This window comes from Semicossyphus pulcher, unplaced genomic scaffold (assembly GCF_022749685.1).
Source record: "Semicossyphus pulcher isolate SPU_LCO1_2020_fin unplaced genomic scaffold, fSemPul1.0.p SCAF_8, whole genome shotgun sequence".
Taxonomy (NCBI): domain Eukaryota; kingdom Metazoa; phylum Chordata; class Actinopteri; order Labriformes; family Labridae; genus Semicossyphus; species Semicossyphus pulcher.
Genome location: NW_027211759.1, coordinates 3,286,169 through 3,311,140, shown reverse-complemented (window position 1 = coordinate 3,311,140; position 24,972 = coordinate 3,286,169). Strand labels below are relative to the sequence as shown.

The window sequence follows — 24,972 nt, the reverse complement described above, 5'->3', positions numbered from 1 at the left end:
TAGAGACTTGTTTTTTGTTGGTCTTGACTTTGACTTGTCTTGTGACTCTTCAGTCTTGACTTGGGACTTGCAAGTCATGACTTGTTTGTGTTGGATAGGGATTTGTTGGTCTTGACTTGGCACTTCTCTCTGGATTTACTCATCCTGTCTCAGGACTTGGTAGTCTAGATTTGGGGCAAACAGGTCAAGACTCGTTGGACTTGACTTTTCGCCTTGACTTGAGAGTTGTTGGTCTTAAAGCTTTTCTGGTCTTGTTTTGGGAATATTGACTTGAGACTTGGTGGTCTTCACTTTGTGCTTGTCTATTTACTTACTGATCTTTTCTTGGAACTTGTTGGCATTGACTTGGGACTTGACAGGATTGTTGGTCTTGTCTTAGGGTCTTGACTTGAGATTTGTTTTTCTAAAATTGGACTCGCCGGAATAAACTCTGGACTTGTCTCTGAACTTTTCAATCTTGACTTGTGAATTGGCTCAACACTTACCTGTCTTGCGTTTGGACTCTTTAGCCTTGGCTTTGGACTTGGATTGCTCTTGAGCCAGGACTTGCTGTTGACCTAACGGTCATGACTTTGTACTTGGCTTGGTATCTACCTTTCTTGAATACAGACTTCTGGGTCTTGCCTGGGAACTCGTCTCTGGACTTAAAGATATTAACGAAGGACTAGGCTCAGCATTAACCTGTCCTGACCTGGGCCTTGTTTGCCTGAATTTGGTCTTTTTGATCTTGACTTGGGACTTGTTAGTCGTGACTTTGGATTTGTTTGCCTGGACTTTGGACTGACTGCTCTTAATTTGGGACTTGTCTGGAGACGTCTCTACTTTAGAGTTGTCATCAAACTGACTTGGGACTTGAAAGACATGTAAGTCTTGAACTTGGTCTTGTTGGCCTTTACTTGGGACTCACAGGTTTTAACTTGTTGGTCCTGACCTTGGACCGTTTGTCTTTGCTTTGGACTTGTTGGAATAGACTTAGGACTTGTTTCAGTGCATGTCAATCTTGCCTCGGCACTTACCTGCCTTGACTTGAATCTTTTTAGTCTTAACATTGGACTTAATGCTCCAACTGTGGACTTGTTTGTTAATTACCAATCACAAATTCATACTTGGCTCCGTATTTACTTTTCTTGACTCAGGAGTGTTTGTCTGACTCGGGAATTATTACTTGCCCTGAACATTTGTTAAGTAGACTCAGATGTAGTCTTGTTGATATCAAAGGTTTGCCTTGACTTTGGACTTGAATCAGAACTTCATTAACAAGGCTCCAGACGAACATGTGACTGATAAAGAATGACTGAATGATGTGTGAATAGGTATTTTATTTTGAAAGGACAAAAGGAAAGTGAAAGCAGATCCTACAGTCTGAATAATGAACCTTAAATGTCACAGAGAAGGCAAATGTAGCGCTGATGGACATTTGAGTGACACTTACGATGATTTATGTCACTTTTTTTTAAAGATGGGCTGTGGTTTTATTTTTTCCATTACCTGCAAATGACTACACATAAAGATGAAGCAGAGGGAAGTCCTCAGCTCTGACAGGATGAATTCATGAATGTTTGAGCAGCCCTTATAACACTGAGTCAGTGCTGGGAGGAAACATCATTATTAATACTCTGCTGATGAATCTGACACTGACTGACGTTCCTGATCAACAACAGAGCAGATAAAAAACTCTATTAATGTAAATGTATTCAGGCGTGTGAGACACCCCAGCTAGGCTTTCCCCCTGAACTCATCCCATCACAGCTAACCTCTGTAATTAGTTTGCTGTTTATCTAATTTCCAAATCTAATTGAAACAGAAGGACGCCTGCGAGAGAGAGAGAGCGAGAGAGAGAGAGAGAGAGAGAGAGAGAGAGACTGACGTGGAAACAGAAACACGTCCTTCCTGTCAAGAAGGAATTAAATTTACGCTGTAAGTGATGTGTAATTGAAATGCCAGCAGGCGTGATGAAGCTGTCTGTTGAGCGCGCTGCCTCACCTCAGTCAGACTTTCACAATCATCATCATCAGTCATCAAGGCCTGTTAGTACAGAGAGAGGCCAATGACATTCAGGTGGTCAGACACGCTGCTTACTTCCCCCACAAATAATGTTCGTTCACGACGTTCTGGAGGCTTAAAGATAATTCATCCTCAGAGCGAGCAGATGTTACATAACTCACATTTTGTGCAAATGAAGCAGCTGTGAATCGGTTTCGTTCAATTAGTTTCCAACTTCTTACAGATTAGTTTCCTTCTAGTGCTGCCAAAATGTCACTATCAATCATTGAACAACAGTTTGTTCCAGGACAAATGTGCAAACAAATCATAGGGAACATTCATGGTCCTCAGAGGATGAACTCTGACCTCTGACATCTCCTCTAGCGCGGAGAACAAAAGATGAATCCACAACTTTAGAATTAACAGTGTCTTTTTTTCCTTTTGGTACTTTGTAGTTATCAGAGTAGAAAAGACAACAAAAGTGGGACAGAGAGTTTAGAAACAGAAGATTGCTCTGTGGTGTCCACCTTACCTCAGCACCTCAGGATTTACAGCATCAGTTTGGCTGACAAAGGCAATGACTCCGACATCACTGGCTGTCACTGACGGAGACATGTGAAAGCTTCCGGATGTTAAGAGGACAGTGAGTTTTTATAGCGGGGAATCTATGCGGCTTTTCCACACTGAAATATCTTCACGACTATCGGATGGATTCCCTCGAGATTTCTAGCACGCATTTAATTTTCACCTCAGCTAGCGTGGTGGCTAACTCTTTATCTGGTTTGGTAACTGTGGATGTCACGGCCCCTCTGCTTGGCAATCTTTCTATCTTTACGTTCAGGTCAATCTCGGATCCCATCGGCTATGTAGAGACGATATCGCCTCTGGGGATGCCTGTGAACGTGCCGGGCCGTAAGCGATAATCAACTTCCCGCCAAGCCTTTCTTTCCCGCGTGCTGCATTGTTACAGAAAGAGAGACTTGTGACTGACTTGTTATTAACGGGTCTTACCTTTGCCGAACAACATCATGATGCAGATTTGTAAGAAGTAAAAATTAAAGCTTTGTCAGGTCTGTGATCAAGAGGAGAAGATAACTTTTAAAATGCTCGTTTGTTGAACGGCTTTCGTGACACAGCGTCAAGTTAAATGTTAGATGTAGCGCAGATTGTTAGCTGTTAACTGTTAGCATGCAGATGTCTGTTTATAGAGATTAGTAAGAAGCTAAATCATCGTCAGATCATGCTGATGGGAGCCGGGATGTCATTACGGAGGATTACCTCCCGCCTGCTTTTGCTCTCCTCACGGACTGTTTTTCCTGCATACGCTGCAGCCTGCTGATACGTGATTGGTTGATATTACTCGGATTACAAGCGTAGTCCAAACGGAAACCAGAACACTTGCCTTCCCGGAAATCCACGTCCCTGCTAAACAGACATTACGTCCAGGTTGACGTGGTGTTACGACCCTGGCTCCGAAGAAGAAACAAAGAGGAGACCATCAATCAGCAAAACATAGTTTATTGCTAATAATGTAAACAAACAAATAGACCGTGGTAAGCCAGCCCAGGTTCCAGGGATCAGGAGTTGATAAGGTGAGGAAGTCAGAGGATGCCTCAGAGGAAGAAAACAGAATGAGCGGAGCGGCAACTGGACCTCGGAGCCCGGATGCACACCTGGAGAAAGACTGTGACCATCATCCCTAGTGTACATGTGAAGTTTGCTCTCTTTTAGCTCTGTGTTTGGTCTCTTCCAACTCCTGAGGGGAATGTCTCTGTAGCTGCTGAATGCTCCACAAAGCTCAGGTCGTCTCCAACCGTCTCGTTCTGCAGAAAACAACACGATGAGAGCGGTGGGAGGGAACCAACACGGTGCATTATGTCATTTGGTACATTATTGCTAAAATATGTATTAAAGCTGCTTCTATGATTTACTGGAGAATATGTAACAGCGCTATATTTTTGTATGTGACTTTAAAAACTGATATCTGCTGGTTTTTAAAACCAAAAGGAGTCAAGCAGGTTCACACAGTCAGCACTACAGGATCAATCCAGACTCTAAAAAAGTCTGATCCAGCGCACAGAAGAGGACGATGTCGGAGTCGGACCGCGGGGACACTGAGCTGGTTGTAAATCCAAAACGCTGCATTCAGGCTCCATTTGAATTTCCAGCATCAAACATGTGTATTCTTTAAATATTGAGGAGGCGCTCATCATCTGCAGCGAGCCGTGATCATCTGCATCCCGGCCGTACATCTCCTCTCTGCCGCGGCTGTCTGACATCATCGGCGCTCTGCTCGCCGTTCGGGGCTCATTCATTACCGGCGTACAGACGTGTAATCAGTCTTTACTGCCGGTGCAAATGTCTCCCCTCGGACAGATCCCCCCGCCGCCCGCCTGCTATTAAAATTAAATTGGATTTCATTTCTAAGCTCCTATTAATTCTGAGAAGTCTTGTCTGTTGATGGAGGGTCCAGTCCAGCAGTTAGTTCCCTCCTCTTCTCCTTCCTCTCCGCTCTCAGGCCGGCGGCGTGATCGCAGCGCTCCGCCGCTCTAATAACTTTAATGACTCAGAGAACATTTTCAGAAGGACTTTACAGAGTTTCAAATAAAACCCGACGATGTCTGCTCCACTTTGTTATTTAATCACAGCTAATGAGATGGAGCCAAAATGTAGTTTTTTATACGTTAATGGGTTAGTTATAGGAAATGTGTCTCATTTCTAACTCCCATAATCCTTTGTGAGTTACTCTCTGCCTGGTGGCAAGGACAAAGTCCAAAACCTCTGGGTTCAAGTCGACGCAGAAAGAGCGGAAAGAGCTCAGACAGACATGAGCAAAGTTTGTTACCAGGCTTTGTAAGGGCTTCCTGATGATGTTGGCTTTAAAGTTGAACCTTCAACCTTGACTTTAGAAACAGGTGAACAATAATCCCACTAAAGATCCACTTCGCTGTCCTCGAGCTGGAATGTGAAGGTTGATAAATCCGAAGTGTCCTTCTCTCTGTTTGTGTTCCAGGCTTGGAGAAAGTGGGCCGTGACTCCACCTACGAGCAGGAGGGGAAGGTTCAGTTTGTGATGGACGCCGTGTACGCCATGGCCCACGCGCTGCACCACATGCACCGCGAGCTGTGCGCCGGATACCCCGGCCTCTGCCCCCGCATGGCCAACATCGACGGCAAGGAGCTGCTGGCCCACATCCGAGCCGTCGGCTTCAACGGTAAGAGCTGCTGCAGTGTTAAACCTTTAACGTCATTATTATCCTCGCTTTTTATCCACAGTTTTTCTGGTGCGGCTGAATCACAGCTGGATCTGCTCCTCATTGGAAATCTGTCCAGTCAAGTTAATTTAAGATATTTGTTCTGTTAAACCTGCTCATTAACTTCAACTCCAGCGTAAATCTGTGCTGAAACTCACTCCATATCCCTTTTACCCAAATCAGTAAGTGAGTCAAGACTGCGCTTCCTGTTTGTTCACCTTTATTGAACTCTGACAGCTCTGACATCATTCAAGCCATGTGCTGTCACAACCTTTAAGATTACAAACTGTAGCATCACTCTCTTCTACGTTTCACAGTCTGTGATGAACCAGAATCATGACACCGCTTGTGCCCAGAACTTTAGTTACATTTGCAACACAAACACACGAGGCAGAGGAGGGAGGGCTGAACGATAATGAAACTCAGTCTCATCAACCTTCTGAGCATCTGGGGGGAAATGATTTAGACAATAATCAGGGATGAGATCTGCCCACTCAAAGAGTAAATCAGTCGAGGAGTAACACCGTGTTTTGTCTGCACTGAAGAGAAACTCAACGAGCTGTTTGAACTTTATGTTATTCCTCTGACGGCGTGGGAATCAGGAGCCGAGTGCACCAGCTGGGCGTCTTTTCTCTTACGTCGAACTCAGTTACGACCGACTTCTTGATTTGAATCGTAGCTGCGTCCAGGCTGATGCTGCGCGTCCAGGCTGATGCTGCGCGTCCACGTGTGCGTCCTCAAATTTTCTCGGTGGTGGTCCTGGGCCCGATCAGTTCGAGTCGTTGGCTCCAGCCCCGCTAATGCGTGAAGCCAGAGCTTTCAGAGCTGCCCGGTGCGCAAGCAGCCTGTTACAGTTATTTCAGATTCTGAAGAGAGAACGGGCGTCTCTGAGTGGAGACGTAACGTTAGCTAGAAGGCTAACAGTGTGCTAGCTAAAATAGTGATTGATGTGTCTCGATCAGGATATATTTAAAAATGAGCGCGGTTTCACAGTCTCCCTCTCAAAGACGGGGCTGGGGGGTGTACCGCCCACCTCTGACTGACAGGCGTTAACAGTCTTTGTTTTTATGATGTCATTTTGTCCCAAACGGTCGTGTCTACGTCACCATCAGCTGGCAATATAGTTTAGATTACAGCTTCTTTGTTTATATGAGTTGCAAACCTGGAAACACAGCAGACATGATCCATTTGTTCAGAGCGTTTGAGCTTTGCCACAAATGGCCGCCAAAGTACCAAACCAAAGAATACATTGTCAGGGTTTTTCATCTCACACACTTGAAGGTAAAGTGCAGGAACTTAAACACAAGAAAAAAGAGAAGCAGAAAAACACCACACGTGGAGCTGCTCAGTCGCCAACAGACCAGACTGTTTGTTGCAGACGGCTCGAGTGTGATCAGCACTTTCTGGCTGTGAGTTTCAGTAATCACCTCCTCCACAGTCAGCACCTCTGTGTCGTCTTCTGTTAAAGTACAAACAGGTTCAGTCAGAAAGCCATCTGACAGCGTCTCCACACTTTTCTGACAAATGTTCCAGCTTGGATTTCACTTGTTTTTTTATGCACATCTGGCGAGGTCAGCCGAGATCATCACCCGCATTTTAATCAGCCGATAACGAGGAGGCGATTGGCTGGAGTCATGAAGTTTCTCTCAGTGGAAAGAGGCAAACATGAGAGGAAGATGTGAGAGAAGATTCCAGAAGAAAGAGAGGAGAGGAACCATTAGGAGTCATCTCGACCTTCATCAGCATCTTTGTTTTTGTCGGCACAGCTGTTCTCCAGCTGCTGTGCTCCCTCCATCATCATCAGCCAACAGGACCCCTTCTTCATCACTCCCTCATTAACCCTTCTTTCATGTACTTCCTCCTCCTCTTCCTCTTCATCGACGTCCCTGCTCTTGTCGTGGCGGTGAAGTCCTTTGTCAGCAGGAAGTGTGAATGCTGACGCCGTCATCAGGGAACCCTCCGCTCATTATTAAACACAGAAAACGGACGTCAGGTTTTTATTTCCTCCCGTTTCCGCGTTCATTACTCTCCGCTCAGTGGGAGCTGCTGCGGCCGGGTGATCCGTCTGCTTTCAGACAACTTTAATAATCACAAAACTTCACAGCTCGTTCTCACAGAATTTCACAGATACAGTGTCACAGAGGACGTTGGGGACTATTTGTTTGTGTGGAAGAACTGCGGACTGACTGGTGATGGATGTTTTTAAAGGATTACTCCAGTTTACTATGACGTCCTTTGTGATTGGTCATTTCTGTCAGTAATAATAAAGTAGCAATTCTCTATCCGTGTACGATTAACAACAACGAGCCTTCGAGATGATAAAGAAACGTACGGGATGTCTGTATCCAAGCTCTCAGAAGGGTGGCCAACTTTTAGGGAGCTGCCATGTCGGCCATCTTTTTTATACTTCCTATGATCCAGACAAAATGCTAGTGGACTCCATCATTTGGACCACAATTGGAAACCAGAACGTTGACACCATAAATTACAAATTGAGAGACTTGTACCAAAAACAACACGTTACCACCTAAAGTATAAACAGGCTGTTAAAGGACAAAAAACAATCTGTGTCTTTTGTCGATATGTTGCATCTGCACCTGGAAAAACAACTTTAACAGAGATGTCCTCCCATCCCCAACAGATGCTACGCCCTGATCTGTATGATTTATCAGCAGCTCCAATAAAAAGTCTAACTAAGGATTGATTTGGTTTTCTTTCTCTTCCTGCTAACATGTCTCCTGCTCACACACGTGAGGCGAACCTCCTCCTCTCCGGGTGAATCAAGGCCGTCCGTAGGTTTCACAAAAGCTCATTTTTCCTCTCAGGCCTCCGAACGCCGACATCCATCGCCAAGGCTGTCGTTCTATTCATGAATCAGAGAGGAGAATTTCGCTCATTCAAAGTGCAAAAGAAAAACACACATTCCTGAAACGGTCTTCACTCGCGCTGAAGGCCGGAGCTCCATGTGACTTTTGCTTTTTCAAGGTGAGTGTGTTTATCCTCCCAGGGAGAAAAAAAGACACGAGACGATCACATCATACTGCAGCAACTCCCTCACAAACCGCCTAACATTACACTCAGTGAATAATTCACAGCAAATGAATCAAAGAGACAAGAAGAGAAATATAGAAATAAAGAGAAATAATGGAAGAGAGCAGAACATGGTGGAGTCTCAGTGAACCAACAGTCTGCTGGGATTCAAACTGTAACAAACCCTTTAAATTCTCCATCGTTTGTTTCCTCTTTAGAAAACTCGATCACAAGAGATTCACTCAAACTGAGAAACTTAAAGAGCCGAAGCTCACAAACACTTTTGCTCATTGTGATACTCATTAACAAAGTTATTAGATATCACTTGGGACCGGTGCTGTTCTTGTAGTGTGATGCTACTGCCAATGACACTGCTCCAACCTGCAGGCTTTTCAAATTAAAAGCCCATCAGAGTTCCTGGAAGGATTTTAAGGTCGAACATGTGTGCAGGAAGGTGACCACCATCTCTCTCTGTGCACTGTGCTTGTATCGTGTGACCTTTAAGTAAACTATGAAACAGATTTATTTCTATATGTGTCATATTTAGTGTGGGGTTAGCGCTGTCGCCTCACAGCTAGAAGGTTCCTTGTTCGAACCCCGGTTCAGACGTAGCGGGCCTTTCTGTGTGGACTCTGCATGTTCTCCCCGTGCATGCGTGGGTTCCCTCTGGGTACTTCCTCCCACCGTCCAAAGACATGCTCGTTAGGTTCACTGGTAGGTGTGAGTGTGAGCGTGAAAGGTTGTCTGTCTCTGTGTGTGAGCTCTGTGGTTGACTGGTGATCAGTCCAGGTGTAACCCCGCCTCTCGCCCAGTGACAGCTGGGATAGGCTGCAGCCTCCTCACGGCCCTGAACAGGAGAAGCGGTATAGATAATGGATGGATGTTTAAGAAACGATGACCTTTGACCCAGGGTTGGAGTATGTCTTCTGCAAGTGTCACAAACAGTACGAGGTCTTAATCCAAAGTCCCCGCCCTTCATGGGCCCCAGGTTCAGCTCTGATCGACGGCCCTTTGGTGCGTGTTTTTTTCGGAATACCTTCAGTGAAAGAAACGATGAAAAAGTCATCTTAAATAAAACCCACAACACTGCTGTCGGTTAAATTAGTTAACAGCTGTTACAAATGTGGAGGCATGAAAATATGGACATAACTGTCGCTCAAATTGGGGTGAAATCTTTTCAGTGTCAGTTAAAATAATTTTACTTGATCAAAAATGTCATCATGGGGATATTTTAGCTTTATAATACTTCTTCATGAGCTCAGACGAACGAGGCTCCACACACAGGTTGTGTTTCCAGTTTAAGTCTGAACACTGTCAGTTTGCTGTGAATCAACACAAACGGTCCCGCGGTCAAATTCAAGACAATAACAGGAAGTAATCATTTGTCTTTGTGTGTAAACACAACGTCACAGTGATGGTTCCTCTGGTATCAGTCTGTGATGTTGTGATGTGAGATTCAAAGATTTATGGATGCGTTCGTCTGAACGGATGAACACAAAAAACAAATAACCATAAATCCTCTGCTGTGTGGTGTCTTCACCTTCCTCCGCTGCTCCTCCTGGAGATGATAATACTTGAGACAGGAAATCTTCCCCTATATCCCCACACGTCCCAACCCCCTCTCCTCCTCCTTCCCTCCCTGCCTTCATCCTCCTTCCTGCCTGCCTCCCTCCTACCTACGACGGGGATTCAATTTGAATAATTTTTCTATCTACCTGCTCAGCACAGAGAGATACGGGGCAGAAATAAAACAGAGAGGAGCAGATTTTGTGGCTGATGTGTTTCGCTCTCAGGGATTCATCTCTCTGAGCGCGGCCTGATGGATGCGAGGAGCTGCTGGCTGTTATTTCTGCAGGAGGAGGAGAAACATTAAACATTGAATCAGCTGTGAGTTTCACCCTGAGGGCTGAAACAGTAAATCTGTGCTCAGTTAGAGACGAGCTGAAGGCTGCACGTCGTGGTTTTTAAACATTTAACAGTTCGTCGCTTCTTTCAGTGAATTAAAGCAAATAAGGGCAGAAACAGGAGACGTGTCACGGACAGGAAGATTAGTCCGTCGTCTTTTAGATTAAAGCCAGAGGAGAAACTTCACTGAGGAGGAGCACAGGAAATAATGTGCTTTTATGTTCCTGTACTCGTACCTCTGTGAGGGAGGGTCTACATTTGTGATTTTCAGGACATTTTGACAAAGTGAGAAGATCCCGTCTCTCTTCTTACATCTGCTTCAGGATTAAAGCTGATCCACAAAAATCGCCCCAGTTTAAAAAGAAAACTTTCTTTAGTTCTGTTAAAGCTGATTTGCTTTTTCTTGATAATTCATGCAGAAAATAACAGAATTCAACAGCTTGGTAAGGCTGTTCTTCATGAGTTTAATGTGTAGTAACATAAGAACTAAGGGTGCATTCAGACCTGACAGCTTTAGTCTGGACTTTCAGGCTTTACTCCAGAAGTTCAGTTCGTTCGGACAGGTGAGAACACTGGTGCGGACCAAATCACCGGACCATGGTCGGCCAGAAAAGACGGGACTCGGCCCGTTTCCAAATGAGCCTGGCTGTCGAGCCACCTGCAGAGACGCTACGCAGCCAGGCAGCGAGATGAGTAGAGGACAGACGCAGAGGAGCGACGGGGAAATCGAAATATGGGTTGGCTAAACAATTTCACAAATGCTTGTGGAAACGCACAAACACGCGGAGGCGTTCAAACCGTTCAGAGACAAACTGAAGCAGGTGGAGCTGATCGATCTCTGGAACAATGTCGGTTAAAATTTTAAAAACTCAGACGAACGAAACATTAAAGTCGGCGATCGTGTTGAGAGTGATCGAGGAGTGCGCGCTCTCTCTCTCTGTTTACTTCAGGGAGTTTTCCCTGTGGAAATTCTGACCAATCAGAGAGCAGTTCCCTCGCCCATCCCAGTTTCTGGTAAAAGCTGCCGTGTGAACACAAACCAAACTCGAGGCAAAATGCAGCATGGTGACAATTTGGTCTTTGATTCGGATTAAACAAACGGACTTTAGGTGTGAATGTGCTCTAAGTGGGTTCGAGTATATTCTGCATTTGGGTGCTGCACCTGCCAGGTGTCCTCATGGACAGGTTAGTATACGATCTTACAAACAGAAGAATCCTAAAAAATCCTTATTTTAATAGAAAATCCTGGAAATGAGGAGGTTTTGATGGATGAAGAGAAGATCAGACTTTAAGCGTGACTCTGTTTCCTGTGTCCTTCCACAGAATCTCGAGTTATGGGCAGGTTGTAGAAATCTAACCAAATGTCATGAAATGCCCGAGAGCAGGTAAACTGGACCAAATGCAGGCGCAGCCAGGTGCAAAAAATTCCAGGTGTTGAGTTCACCTGCAGCCTCAGAGAACTTTTTTTGTGGAGCTCCAGCTTGAAGCTTTTGAGGTCTGCAGCTGCACACGTGCATCACTGCTGCAACCCCAGCTCAGCAGCATATGGCTCGTGTGTCGTGTGCCTGATTGAGCTTGTTAAGGCAACACACACACACACACACACACACACACACACACATCTATGCCGCTGTGTTTGGGCCTTTCCTGTGTGAATCTGTGAGCAGCACGCTCGGTTGAACCTTCACATACGTCAAACATTGACATAAATCAAACTGGAGCTGCTCCTCTTTTTTGTTATGCTTCACTTCTCTGAGCGCAGGGCCGCGTGGTTACCCATAATTCCATGTATGCAATGTGGCGAATCCAGGCCGGAACGGGGCTCTGTGGCGACGGCGGCCGCCAGCTAATCGCTAACTCACCCGTGTGCTCCTCGCTCGCCCGTGTGCTTATTTTTAGAGGAGAGTCGGGAGGCTAATTGAGACGCTTGTGCTAATGTTAGCGCTCGCTCTGCTGAAGCCGTCTTGTAAAGTCCTGTTTGAACACGACGAGCGGAGCGGGGGACAGCAGTGGAGGAGGGGGGAGGACATCAGGGAGATCCCTACCTGATTCATTCGGACGGCAGATGCTTACTAAGAGGCAATAAAAGCCTGTTTGCTGTTTTTAAGAGGGATGCAGCACGACTGACCCCGCGGAGGAACCCTTTACAGTCGGATCAGTGATGGAGGGAGGAGGGGGGAGCAGGGGGAGGGCAGATACTGTAGGTGAGCTAAGTGATGAATATGTGAAGAGCTCATCTCCCGCTGCGACTTCACTTCAAATACGCAGCTTTTTATAAAGTGCTGAACAAAGCAGGAAGAGGAAACAACCAGAGAGAGACAGTTTGTTTCTGCACCGTGTGAAGGAGGAGTTATGCTGTCTCTGTCCTTTAGTGTGAGATGTTCAGAGGGAACTACCTGAGATGTTTCACCTGATGTTTGGTGCCTGAACCGACAAAATAACATGTTTTTCAGTTCTTTGATTCATGCACACACGGAGGTTCTGATCTAGAAGGAGTTTCATGTTGAACTTACTTCTTTCCCTGACATTGTTTGTGCAGTGTCAGCAACCTGCAACCTTCCAGTGGTTTGCAGTTTGCTACTTCACTGGTTGTAAGATCAGATTGTTCGTACGTCTAATAGCCCTTCTTCTTCTCTTGATTTATGACCTCAGGAAACATTTTTCTGGCCACTTCCGCGAACCAAAACACACTTAACTTACCGAGAAAACAGCAAGGATCCCGCACGCCGGCGTGTTTAACAGCAGAACAGCTTCTCTGTGTTGGTCTGAGGTTAACGTTCACAGACTGTAGTGATTGTTTTAGTTACGTCTCCTCTCGTCAATCCTCCTCTACTCTGCTAATCTGGAACTGATCGGCTGCAGGAGCCCTATTGGTCAACAGAGCTGTCAATCAACATTTTGAAAACATCATTGTATTCCTCAGAGCAGAGGTTCTTCTCATTGTGTTTCATGACGGAGCTGCAGCTCGTGTGACCGCAGAGTTCTCATGTTTGGCAATAACGTGGAGCATCCAGGGTTCTCTGAAGTGAAGGGAAGTGGGGGATGGAGAGGGCAGGGTGGGGGTGGTTAGAGGGGGTTCTGTGCCCTGAGGCCAGCGTGGTGATTCATCTCCACACTGATGTGATTTGCGAGGCTGTTATTCATGTTGAAGAAGGAAATCAGGGCAGGAGAGAATCAAACCGACGCCCCCTCACTTCATTATAAATCTCTCTCTGTTGTTGTTTTGCTCTTTGGCTTCAATCTGCTGCTCTTCCTCTCCGCTTCAGCAGCGCAGGAATTATCCGCCTCGAGATCCAGACTCTGCCGTACCCGATGCCCTGCAGCCAGGAGTACAGTACTACTGTACGATGAATACATAATACAAGGAATACAGTAACTGGAAACAGAGACTGAGAGACAAAACATCAGAATCAGGAGGATTATCGGAACATATGAGTGTTGTTCTCTTCAAACTATTCAAAATTGGGTTCCTTGATTTTGTAATGGGCATTAATGAACAAACAGGTCACAGATAAAGACTAAATGTTGGTTTAAGACCACCTCCACTCAGAACAATCAGATTTCAATGTGCTGCCAAAAATAATGCCAACGAAAGAGGAAAGAAAAGATGAAATATATGAAGTGTGAGGATTGAGAAATGTATCCTATAATTAATTAAATACCAAAATTGCCAAACAATTCTTGTTGTTCAGATCATACACTGTATAAAAAACATGGCCGACATGACAGCTCCCTCAAAGTGAAGCCAAACCCTCTCTGTCGCCCCCTGCTGCCTGGCTGCAGTATAGCTCATAAAGCCCGCCTCCTCCATGTTAACAGATGGGACATGAGTCAAACTATAAAATCAAAACACACGTCAAATACATTTTTCTGTCATTATAGTTAGTTCTTATCATGCTGATTTATGTCCAAGTGTTTAATTAGTTATTTGATGCTATAAAAAGGGGGTGTGGCCTCATGATTGACAGCTCTGTGGACAAATGGGGCTCCTGCAGCGTTCTGTTCCCGAGTAGCAGAGTAGAGGAGGAACGGCGAGAGGAGACGTAACTAACACTAACACTACAGTCAGTGAACTTTCCATCAGCGTGAATATCTGCTTCAGACCGACACAAGAAGCTGTTCTGCTGCAGACTGAGCCCACCTGAGGGCTCCAACACGCCAAGGCCACAAGGTAAAGGTGTGTGTCGGGTAGAGGAAGGGACGGGACATCGATACTGCGGCTCCACCAACCGATCTCTACTGCACACACTCTGGATACAGATGAGCAAGATGGCAGCGCCCGCTCCAGGGGGGTTGGCTTCACTATTGTACGACGAGAGGAGGAAGAGACGCATCGGCCATCTTTATACACAGACATTAGTCCAGGCTTTTGCATATTTTTTTGCACTTTTAAATTTTACATAAAATCTGATTCCCATCTGCAGCAAACATGGCTTACTCCTGCTTTAATATGTTGTTAAAATTGTATTTTGTCATTCCTCACATGGGGCACAGACGGGTCTTATTTAGTGCTGTTTGTCAGGTGAGAAATTATTCTATGATAATAAAGGTATGTGAAACCTCCAGCCAATGATTGTCTTACATGTTACTTCAGCGTGTGTGCATCACTGCTCAGGAGACATAATGTTGAAAACCAGAGCCTGCGAGTGTGTCTGATGTCACCAGTCGAGATGAAAACGTTTCTGCCTCCTGCTTTCAGATGTTCTTTTTTCATTTTAGACTGTCGGCTGAGTGCAAACGGTGTCACGCAGTATGAGACTTTAACTTGGCAGGAGGGATTCAGTCAATATGGCGAGAAGACGTTTGTGTGGTTGTTGCGGCGACGAGGCGGTGGGGAAGCTGTGATAAGATGACTCAGAGTGAGAGCAAAAGTAGATTAAATAACAGCTCACAGCTTTCACAGAGGACACGGAGGGACTGAGGATGATTGTGATCCTGAAACAATACTTTGCTCAGAGACACACGCTGGGTAAACACAGCTTTCTTTTCTGTGTGTTCCTACAGGAAGTGCAGGGACTCCGGTCACCTTCAACGAGAACGGCGACGCTCCCGGCCGTTACGACATCTTCCAGTATCAGATCAACAACAAGTCGACGGCGGAGTACAAGGTCATCGGACACTGGACCAATCAGCTGCATCTAAACGTAAAGACCAATAACCAGTCTGATTTTACCAGCATCAGTCAAACAGCATGAATGGAGCAGTTAGCCAACATGGTTATAGGTCAGATTTCAGTCGTGTTTGGGTTGATGTGAACGTCTGATTAAACTTTATTAATCTGTATTGAAGAAAGGATTTTTATTTTATTTCTCGTTAAATAAATGTCCGTCTCAACAGTGATTGGGCCTTGGGTACACCGATGAAAGATATTTACAGAACTCTGGGAATATGAACTGGTTGCCAAGCTGTGTCCATCACGAGAAGTGGTTGGTGCTCCTGAGAGAGTAGATGGAAGAAGTTTGGATCCCTGTTAGAGAAGCGTTGAACTGGAGTTAATTATATTATTTCAATGGAGCAAACATACGTCTCCAATCAGACCCTTCCAGGTTTGTTCAGGCTCTTTTCACTAATTTCCCCAAAGAAGCTGGATGAGTTTTCTCTTGGCCTTAGAAACAGCAGATTGACCAATTCAAGGCAGTAAATTCTGTCCGTGGACCAAAAGGAACACAAATTGTCTGTTTTTTAATCCACCTCTGTGAGTTACAAAGTTTGTTGTCAGTTAATAAAGCCTGAAGCATCAGTGCTGTTGCTATGGTCACATGTCGTTTAATATACCTATTTGGAGCAGTTTGATGTCATTAAGAATGGAGCAGTTAGCAACAAAAATCTACCCAATGGGCCGTTTCAAAACCCATGTTTTGAGATGGCTTTGAAAATGTGTTTTTGCCTGATTTGAATGATCTTGGTATCAATTTGTTTGTACGGTTTTATCATTGATGGTTCAACACTGTTATAAATAACACCAACATAACCGAATTGATCAGATTGTCCATTCAACAAAACTATTCTGATCAGATGTTCAGCTTCTCAGTTTGACTAACGAACAGCCTCCTCCCTCCCCTCAGATGGACGCCCTGCAGTGGAGCACCGGCGACCCCTCCCTGCCGGCCTCGGTGTGCAGCCTGCCCTGCCGGACGGGCGAGAGGAAGAAGGTGGTGAAGGGCGTCTCGTGCTGCTGGCACTGCGAGCGCTGCGAGGGATACCACTTCCAGGCCAGCGAGTTCACCTGTGAGCTCTGCCCGTACGAGAAGAGACCCGACCGGAACCGCACCAGCTGCCAGCCCATCCCCATCATCAAGCTGGAGTGGCACTCGCCCTGGGCGCTGCTGCCCGTCTTCATCTCCGTCCTGGGCATCATCGCCACCACCTTCGTCATCGTCACCTTCGTCAAATACAATGACACACCAATCGTTCGCGCCTCAGGGCGGGAGATGAGCTACGTGTTGCTCACAGGCATCTTCCTGTGTTACATCATCACCTTCCCCATGATCGCTGCTCCGGATGTTGTCGTCTGCTCCTTCCGCCGCATCTTCCTGGGCCTCGGCATGTGCTTCAGCTACGCCGCGCTGCTCACCAAGACCAACCGCATCCACCGCATCTTCGAGCAGGGCAAGTTAGCGGTGACGGCGCCGCGCTTCATCTCGCCGGCCTCCCAGCTTGTCATCACCTTCTCGCTCATCTCGGTCCAGCTGCTCGGCGTCCTCATTTGGTTCATCGCCGACCCTCCGCACACCTTTGTGGACTACGGTGAGCAGCGCACGCAGGATCCCGGGAACGCTCGCGGCGTCCTCAAGTGCGACATCTCCGACCTGTCGCTCATCTGCTCTCTGGGATACAGCATCCTCTTGATGGTCACATGCACTGTTTACGCCATCAAGACACGCGGCGTGCCAGAGACCTTCAACGAAGCCAAACCCATTGGATTTACTATGTACACCACCTGCATCATCTGGCTCGCCTTCATCCCCATCTTCTTCGGCACGGCACAGTCGGCGGAGCGGGTGAGTGTGCCTCTCTGATAAATAATGTACTGTCATGTTTAATGTAATGTTCGGCCCTCCAGCTGTGTTTATAAATGGAAACACACACTGTCAGCAGCATTTACAGTTCACACACACACACACACACACACACACACAGTAAGTCTTTGTTCGACACGGACGACAGCATATTGAGTTCTTGTAGTTTGTGATGTTGAAGCTCACTGTGCTGATAGAATCACTCGGCTGTGAGGTACCCTGACACCCTGAAATCATGGAAATCTTAAGATTGCTAATCCCAGTAAGGCTCCATTACTTCTACCTCGTTTTAAAATCATTGTGCCTTAAACATGGGTCCTCTTGATCATGTGTCCATTGCAGACGATAGAGCATCAGTGTGTGCTCTCTTTCTTCCAGTGTGCAGAGGATTTTGGGTCAGAGTGGCCACAGAAGCATGCTGGCTTACTGCAAAATGCAACTATATGTGGCAGTACATCCTGGTATGTTGCACCCTTAGATTTTGTGAAGTAGGCATGGTTTCCGTCTTTACTTGTTTGGAGTCTTTACTTCAAATTCTAGTAATGCTAGCAGTGTTGTGACCAAGTCATCTTTGTTCAAGTCCCAAGCAAGTCTCGAGTCATTTTTTCTTGGGCAAGTCAGGTCAAGTCACAGGTTATGTTAAGTCCGGTCAAGTCGAGTCCTTAGTTAAGGCAGTTTTTCCACCCAACATCCAGCTCTCTGACCTGTAGTATCCGGTCTTTATAAAGAGAAAACACAAGGTGTTAGCAGCTCGTCTAATAATGATATTATTGGCCAGTTTATATAACCTGTTCAAAAAGTCTGACAGTGAATTGTATCTGTGTTATCTTGACACAGACGCAGCCATGATGATGGTCTGCTCTGAGAGCGTGTTGAGTAGTAACGAGTACGAGTGATGAGGCTTCTCTTTGGGGGCTTTGATGTTGCGTGTTGCCATAGCGAGGAGTTTGACTGACAGCCAGTCATCCAATCGTGACAATCACAGACCGGGGAGCTTTGTGAGTCGTCCAATCATGATTCCCAGTTTGTGCTGCGTACATACTCGATAGTTAGACAGAAACTTGACAACATTGAATTTTATCATTTTATATTTAACAGCTAACATTCAAACTTATGAACACACACAAGTCATCCGAGTCATCATGCCACAAGTCCAAGTTGAGTCTCAAGTCATTTCTTTTTTGTCAAGTCACAAGTCATCAAAACAGTGACTCGAGTCTAAGTCACCAAGTCTCAAGTCCACATCTCTGCTAGCTAGTGCTCTGAGTACCAATGTAGTCAGCCAGACATGCTCTCATTTGCAGCTCAGTGGACTAACATTGTTAAATCAATTATTTAACATATTTGTTTCTGTGAGTTTGGTTAAAGAAAGCCATAAACATGGACACAATAAAGCACAGGTACAAGACCTTCGCTGTGAGCAGTTAGCAGGGCTAAACAGTTAGCTGCTACTGGTCTCTATACAGCTCCTTAAAACAGAGACCAGTTCTTCTCTGGTTCTACTATTTACAGGTTTGTGTTTGAGTAAAATTAACTTTTGGTTCTTTCTTCTTCCAAATCAAATATTCCCATTTGGGTCTTTTATTTGCAGAGCTCGAATAATGCAAAGAAAACAAGTTCATGTTCATGTTGAAACAACAGAATATGAATGTTTTAACTTAGGAAGAGTTCAGACGTCGATGTTTGGTGGAATAACCTGGTTTTTAATCACAGCGTTCATGCATCTCTGCATGCTCTCCTCCAGTCTGTCACAGTGCTGTTGGGCCGCTCCTGAAGCAGCTCGACTTGTGACCATCCGTCCTCCTCTTGATCAGGAGGTTCTCAATGGTTCACATCTGCATTGGGCGGCCATGCCATGTAGAGATGATGATTTAAGGAACATTCAGAGTGGTCTCTTAATTTTCTCCAGAGCTGTATTTCTCCACACATCCCCGGGTATACATGTTCTCAGAGACAGGACTGTATACAAACCACACCCCGTTCTGACAGACTGATTGATGACTGATCAGCTTGTGATCACGACAGGCTCGGCCCCGCCCGCTCGGCAGCCTCTCGACACAGAACTAATTAGAGCAGAAATTAAATTTAGCACATTCAGACAACAGTTTGTTGGGTTGAGTTTGCTGTAAGCGAGCAGCCAGATGGAGGATTCTGCTCATTATGTTGTCAGTGGGGAGATCTGGAGGACAGGTGGAGCGATTCACTGAGATCTCCTCTAAATATAGTTTATCAGTCTTTTTCTGCTGCTACTGTTCACTGACTGAGGAGAGACCGAGACCAGAGCTGACTTCAGAGAGGAAAACATTCAGATTACTGATATAGCAGCAGATCAAAGGAATATTGAGCTGGATTGAAAGAAGACGTTTGCTGTGTGGGTTCACTGATTTTACAACAATATAACTGCAGAGATGTAAGAAGGCTGCTGTAAGAAGGTGCATGTCACAGGTTAAAGACTCTTGAAAGCTGACAGAGGAGATGTTGTCTCCTCATGGCATGACTTTTCCCATAGGGCCGTCATGAGGCTGAAGTTTTTGCTTTGTAGTGAAAAATCTCTCCGACTGTGAGATGGAGTTTTTGAGCAGACCAGACTGAACAGTAGACACTCACAACCTTCCATGATATTTAGCACCTGTAGGACTCTTTTTATTGTACGTATTGTCGGAAGAATTGTGCTCCACCTTTATTTTCTGACATTGGAAACAGCAGTTCACTCTAAGCAAACTAAGAGTGCAAATGAAGACCATGTGATGCGGTCTACAGGTGTGTTCAGACCATAGACTGTATAAATAATGAATGAAGCCACCGTGACGTCACCCATTGGTTTCTCGACTGCGTAAATTAAGCCTCCAGTTTGGGATTTGGGCGCCGCCATATTGGTGCGCTGTAATCTCTTCGTAGAAATGCCAACAACTCCTGACTCCTCTTTGCTGGCTGACGATTAAATAAACGTTTGATAAACACTGAACAGGCTAACAAGCCAGGTATGGCAGCACAGTTTACCTGCTATTTAAAAGACAAAAGACAAAAATTAACACAACAATACTAGAATTTAACTCACTGATAAGCTGGAGCTCAGACTTCTGACACGGCCAGAAAGTGCCATAAATCACACAGAGAGAGATTGTTTGTCCGATATTTGTTGGACTGTGTCTGCCAGCAGGATCCACCCATCACTCCAGTGACCACACCCCCTTAATTTAAAGCTTAATATAATTAAAAATTCCCCCATACAGTTATCTTAAACAGTAAAATTAGCTATTTATAACTAAACTTTTTGGTACCAGGCTGTAAACATGTTTATTTCTGCTGTAATGTTATTTCTTGTTTTCTGGAGCCTCAAGTGGCCACTCGAGGAACTGCAGTTTTTTCTCATTTCCACATTTTTCAACACCGGAGTTTACCGCTTGTTTTTTTTTTAATCTTGATGTCTCATGTTAATAAAGTAGATCCATAAAGCCCAGCAATTCTCATGCATTTTTGACGATGCATTTCATTCGACACTCTTGCATCTTTGCGTCAGCTTCTCATGGGATCATTCGTCTCTTTCAAGATACTCTGCATGCTATCTTGTGAGTCTAAAATCTGTGTTCTGTATGAAAAGAAAGTAAAGCTCTAGAAAACAATGTTAATGGTTAATGATAAAGAAAGGAAAGATGAAGGAGGATCAAAGATCAGAGGGCACATCCACATGTGACACCAGAGAACGTTAAATACTTTCCCATCCTTCCCTGTACATAACCTCCTGCTCCCATAAAAGCACCTGAGCAGGTTACAGTCAGTGAGTAACTGAAAGGTTCTTCTGATTCCCTGCTCCAACAAGGACCAGACATGGCTGACAGCAGTTTGAGAAAGCGCTGACGCAGCAGACCGAATGTTCAGACGTGCTCAGATGGAGATTACATCATCGTCCCCAAACAGACCGAGGTGTCACATCAAGCAGCCGGCGGCTTCCCCCTCCGAGGCTTCACACAGAAAGCTCAAGTTTTTACTGAAACAGTGCGGCCAAAAGAAACAGAATACAGTTTATGAAGATGTTTATAACACAGAGAGAGCTGACAATGTAATAAATATATTTCTGCAGACAGACTGTCAGACCTTTGAGCGTCCACACCTCAGGCCCTCCTCTCCATTAACACTGAACACTGTTGTGGCTGCTGCTCAACTCTTAGACAGCTCCAACTGGTCCCTCCCCCCTGCTGTACATGTATGAATAATTAAACCATCGTCCGCTTCCACTCACACCTGACCTGATTTATGCGGTGAAGCCATTCACCCAGAAACTACTCTTTTACCTTGATACAGCATGGTTTAAAAATTCATTTATAGAGCAGCGAAAGCTCAAGAGGAAGTTTTCCAAAGTATTGTTGAAGCGCTGAAAGTGAAATTTGTGGTTTAAATGGCGGCGAAGAAGGTGTTTCAGTTTAAGTGTAACCAGCAGGCCGTATAACCATTTGTAGTAGTTTGTACTGCGTGCATTGAGGATCAGTGTTGGGGTAAATAATCCGTTAGAGTTCTCTGATACATTTTTTTGTTGTTGTCATGAGCAACGTAACGCGTTAGTTCTGCAAGTCAAGTAATCTGTTATTTCGTTACTTCTTCATAAACAGTAATCTGTTACTGGAAAATAAATCATCGTATTTCTCTTTTACTTTTGTCGCCACAAAAACAGAAAATCCCTGAAAAATCCTACCTCTCAGCAGGTAGCTGGTCACCAGCAGAAGGTAAACACAGCTGTGTCAGTGCGCATGTGTAGCTAGCTAACTCAGCTAGCGAGCTGTCAGAGAGGACGGCGTTTACTTTGTGGAAATATTCACATGATTCTGAATGTTTGGGTGAAAGGGACGAGAACAACATGACGGTGAAATGTAAGCTGTGTCTGGAGGAGAAGTGCTCGTCAGCTGAGGAGAGCTCGACTTCAAACGTGAAGAAGCATCTGCAGCTAAACACAGCTCCACAACACTGGTGGGACGAAGAGCCTGTGTTGTATTGTTGTCATGGAAACAGCTGTGTCTAATACTGGACGCCTCTGCCCAGTTCGTTGTCAGACTGTAAGCATCATAAAGAGCTGTAAAGGTTATACTGCGTCTGTTATCAGGCTGCAGAGTTACAGCTTATGGGACGAGGCTCTGCAACGAAGGTACAGACGATACATTCAAAGGAAGACGTACAGCAGGCGACACGCGACAATATAACACACATGTATCGAGTCGCAAAGGGTGTTTCCTTTTTGGCGACGCAAAAGTAATCTAACGTGTTACTTTTCTAAGCAGGAAATGCAGTAACGTAATGAGTTACTTTTAAAAGTAACGTTACCCAACACTGAGGATAAAAACAGAGGTTTTAAAGACAACATGCACGTTCCTGCAGCTTTAAATCTGCAGATGAAAACTTTGAAATACTTGGTTGTGTGGAGTCTTAAGATTTACCTGAAGGAGAGAGAGAGAGACAGTGCGTGCATATGGACAGAAGTTTAGACGTTTGATCTTGCAGCCTGATGTAACTCTGTATAACTCTCAGGTTTATCAGTGATGTGTATGAATCTAACCGCAGCCTGGAGTCCCTGTTAGCAGTGACAGAGAGACGGCTGTCTCATATGAATGAGATCTCTGAAGGTTAAAAGTGCATCGGTTCATCTGCGTGTTTTATTTAAAATCTTGATACAGAATAATGTCAGTTACTTGAATCGATGGGGACATGTGTGTACGCCTTTGAAACTGTTTCAACTCATATTCAAAGGTTTGGATGTAAGCAAGTTAAGGCATATTAATGTCTGTTAAGTCTCTATCTATCGCTGAATGTCGCACAATCAACACAATGTTGATTGAGCCTGTGGCCCACTGATGAAAGCCTTTGCATTTGCAGTATATAGTATTATTACAGACTGGGTATCTGTGGCGACATTCGGGGAAAAAAAATCACAAGTGGCGCCCAGTTAGTGACGCGTTTTTCCATCTGCCAGAGAGGGTAGGCGTAGCTAAGCGGCTGCTTTTCCGGTCTCTGCAAGTGTTGCGAGTAAACAGTAATCTACTGATGGATGACTACAGATACAACTTCAACAAGAAGTGAAAATCAAAGAAAAAGAAACAAACTCGATGCTCAGATGAAGCAAACAGTCTGAAAAGGAAAGCGACCGTCAGCCAGGAAAAAAGTTACAACCGGAGCCAACTGTGGACGTCACACATGCAGCACTGTCTGGATATCTGGAATTAGAGTTTATCGCCATAGGTGCCGCCAAAGACAACGAAACTTCAAGATTAGCACTTTAATCAACTGAGGCACTCGATCCTGTTTACGTCGCAAACAACATATTTTAGCTCGTGAAATACGATTAATAGTGATCCAGGTACTATGATTGTTCTCTACTTCTTCTTTCAGATGATACAGAAAAAAGGAAATACATGAAAAGCAAACAGTAGCTTCAGATCAGTTTCCTTAAAAGCAGAAATCGAAGGTAAGAAAAGGCTGAAGTCATGTTCTTAAAGCTGAATGCCAACACACAGGAAATTCAGAGGAGGTCAAAGGTCAGACTGCTCATTTATTGAGGGATCAGTTCTGCTGATTGACTCAGTTTGGCCTTTTTACTCGCTGCTACTCTGAAGGTTCAAGATGCTCACAGAGGCTCACCAGTTTGTAGCCTTTAAATAAAATCAGCAGCTGAAGAAGCTGAAGAGAGAAGAAGACAAACGATGTGAACACAAAACAACACTTTGGTCCTTTCACTGACAGCCTGCCAACACTTCACTCTAACCTGTGATGGGGAGGATTGACCCAAACTCTCCTCGTACTTCCGAACTTTTATAGCCTCTATTTTATTTTCCTTTCAGCGTCCAGGAGTCGTTCTTTCTCTGCCAGACTTCTGCAGATATATTCAACAGGAAAGTTTCCCTCCATAATGTTAAACATCGTCTTTCCTGGAGTTTCATCATCTTTGCTCTGACATACAGCGACTGTAAAGCAGAAGGTAAAAACGTTTTGTCAGCCAGGACTCAGGTTACTGCTCTCTGCGCGGCTGTTCTGGTACATCATCGCTTTCTGACTTTCAAAGGAAGAGAGGAAAATGCCAGATTTGAGATTAAACTCTTTAAAAGAAGAAGCAGCAGTTTTCACAGCTTTGTCGAATACTGTGCTTTTGTTATTTTCTGTATGGATCAGATCTTCTGATGCAACCTGCTCTTCGTCCACATCCAGTCAGATTGTGGCGTTGCAGGGTACTTAGACGGATGGAGGAAGAACGAGGGCTCTGCGCTCAACAGAGCCCAGATTTCTTTCCTTGCCGCAGCACAGCTAACCAGAGGTGAGCTCAGTCTTCAGTCTGGACACCTCCCTCAATGAACAACTGCAACACAACAGCAACACATACCCAGCATTACAATGTCAACAAGCACAAAGATGTCTGATGAATTTGCCATCTTGCTTATCTGTATCCAGAGCGTTTGCAGTAGAGAATTCGGCTGGTGGAGCCGCAGTATCGACGTCCCGCCCCTTCCTCTACCCGACACACACCTTTACCTTGTGTCCTTGGCGCGTTGGAGCCCTCAGGTGTCCTTGGCGTGTTGGAGCCCTCAGGTGTCCTTGGCGTGTTGGAGCCCTCAGGTGGGCTCAGTCTGCAGCAGAACAGCTTCTTGTGTCGGTCTGAAGTAGATATTCACGCTGATGGAAAGTTCAATGACTGTAGTGTTAGTGTTAGTTACGTCTCCTCTCGCCGTTCCTCCTCTACTCTGCTACTCAGGAACAGAACGCTGCAGGAGCCACATTTGTCAACAGAGCTGTCAATCATGAGGC

At 45.2% G+C, this 24,972-nt stretch overlaps 1 protein-coding gene across 1 annotated transcript in view; it reads left to right on the top strand.

The window, feature by feature from the left end:
* Window positions 1-24,972, top strand: part of grm8b (glutamate receptor, metabotropic 8b) — a 133,620-nt gene that overhangs the window by 94,720 nt on the left and 13,928 nt on the right. Inside the window, exons 6-8 of the mRNA XM_069686202.1 lie at window positions 4,997-5,197; window positions 15,176-15,315; window positions 16,237-17,172. Of these exons, the coding sequence (XP_069542303.1) occupies window positions 4,997-5,197; window positions 15,176-15,315; window positions 16,237-17,172 (1,277 nt within the window). The remainder of the gene's footprint in view (window positions 1-4,996; window positions 5,198-15,175; window positions 15,316-16,236; window positions 17,173-24,972) is intronic.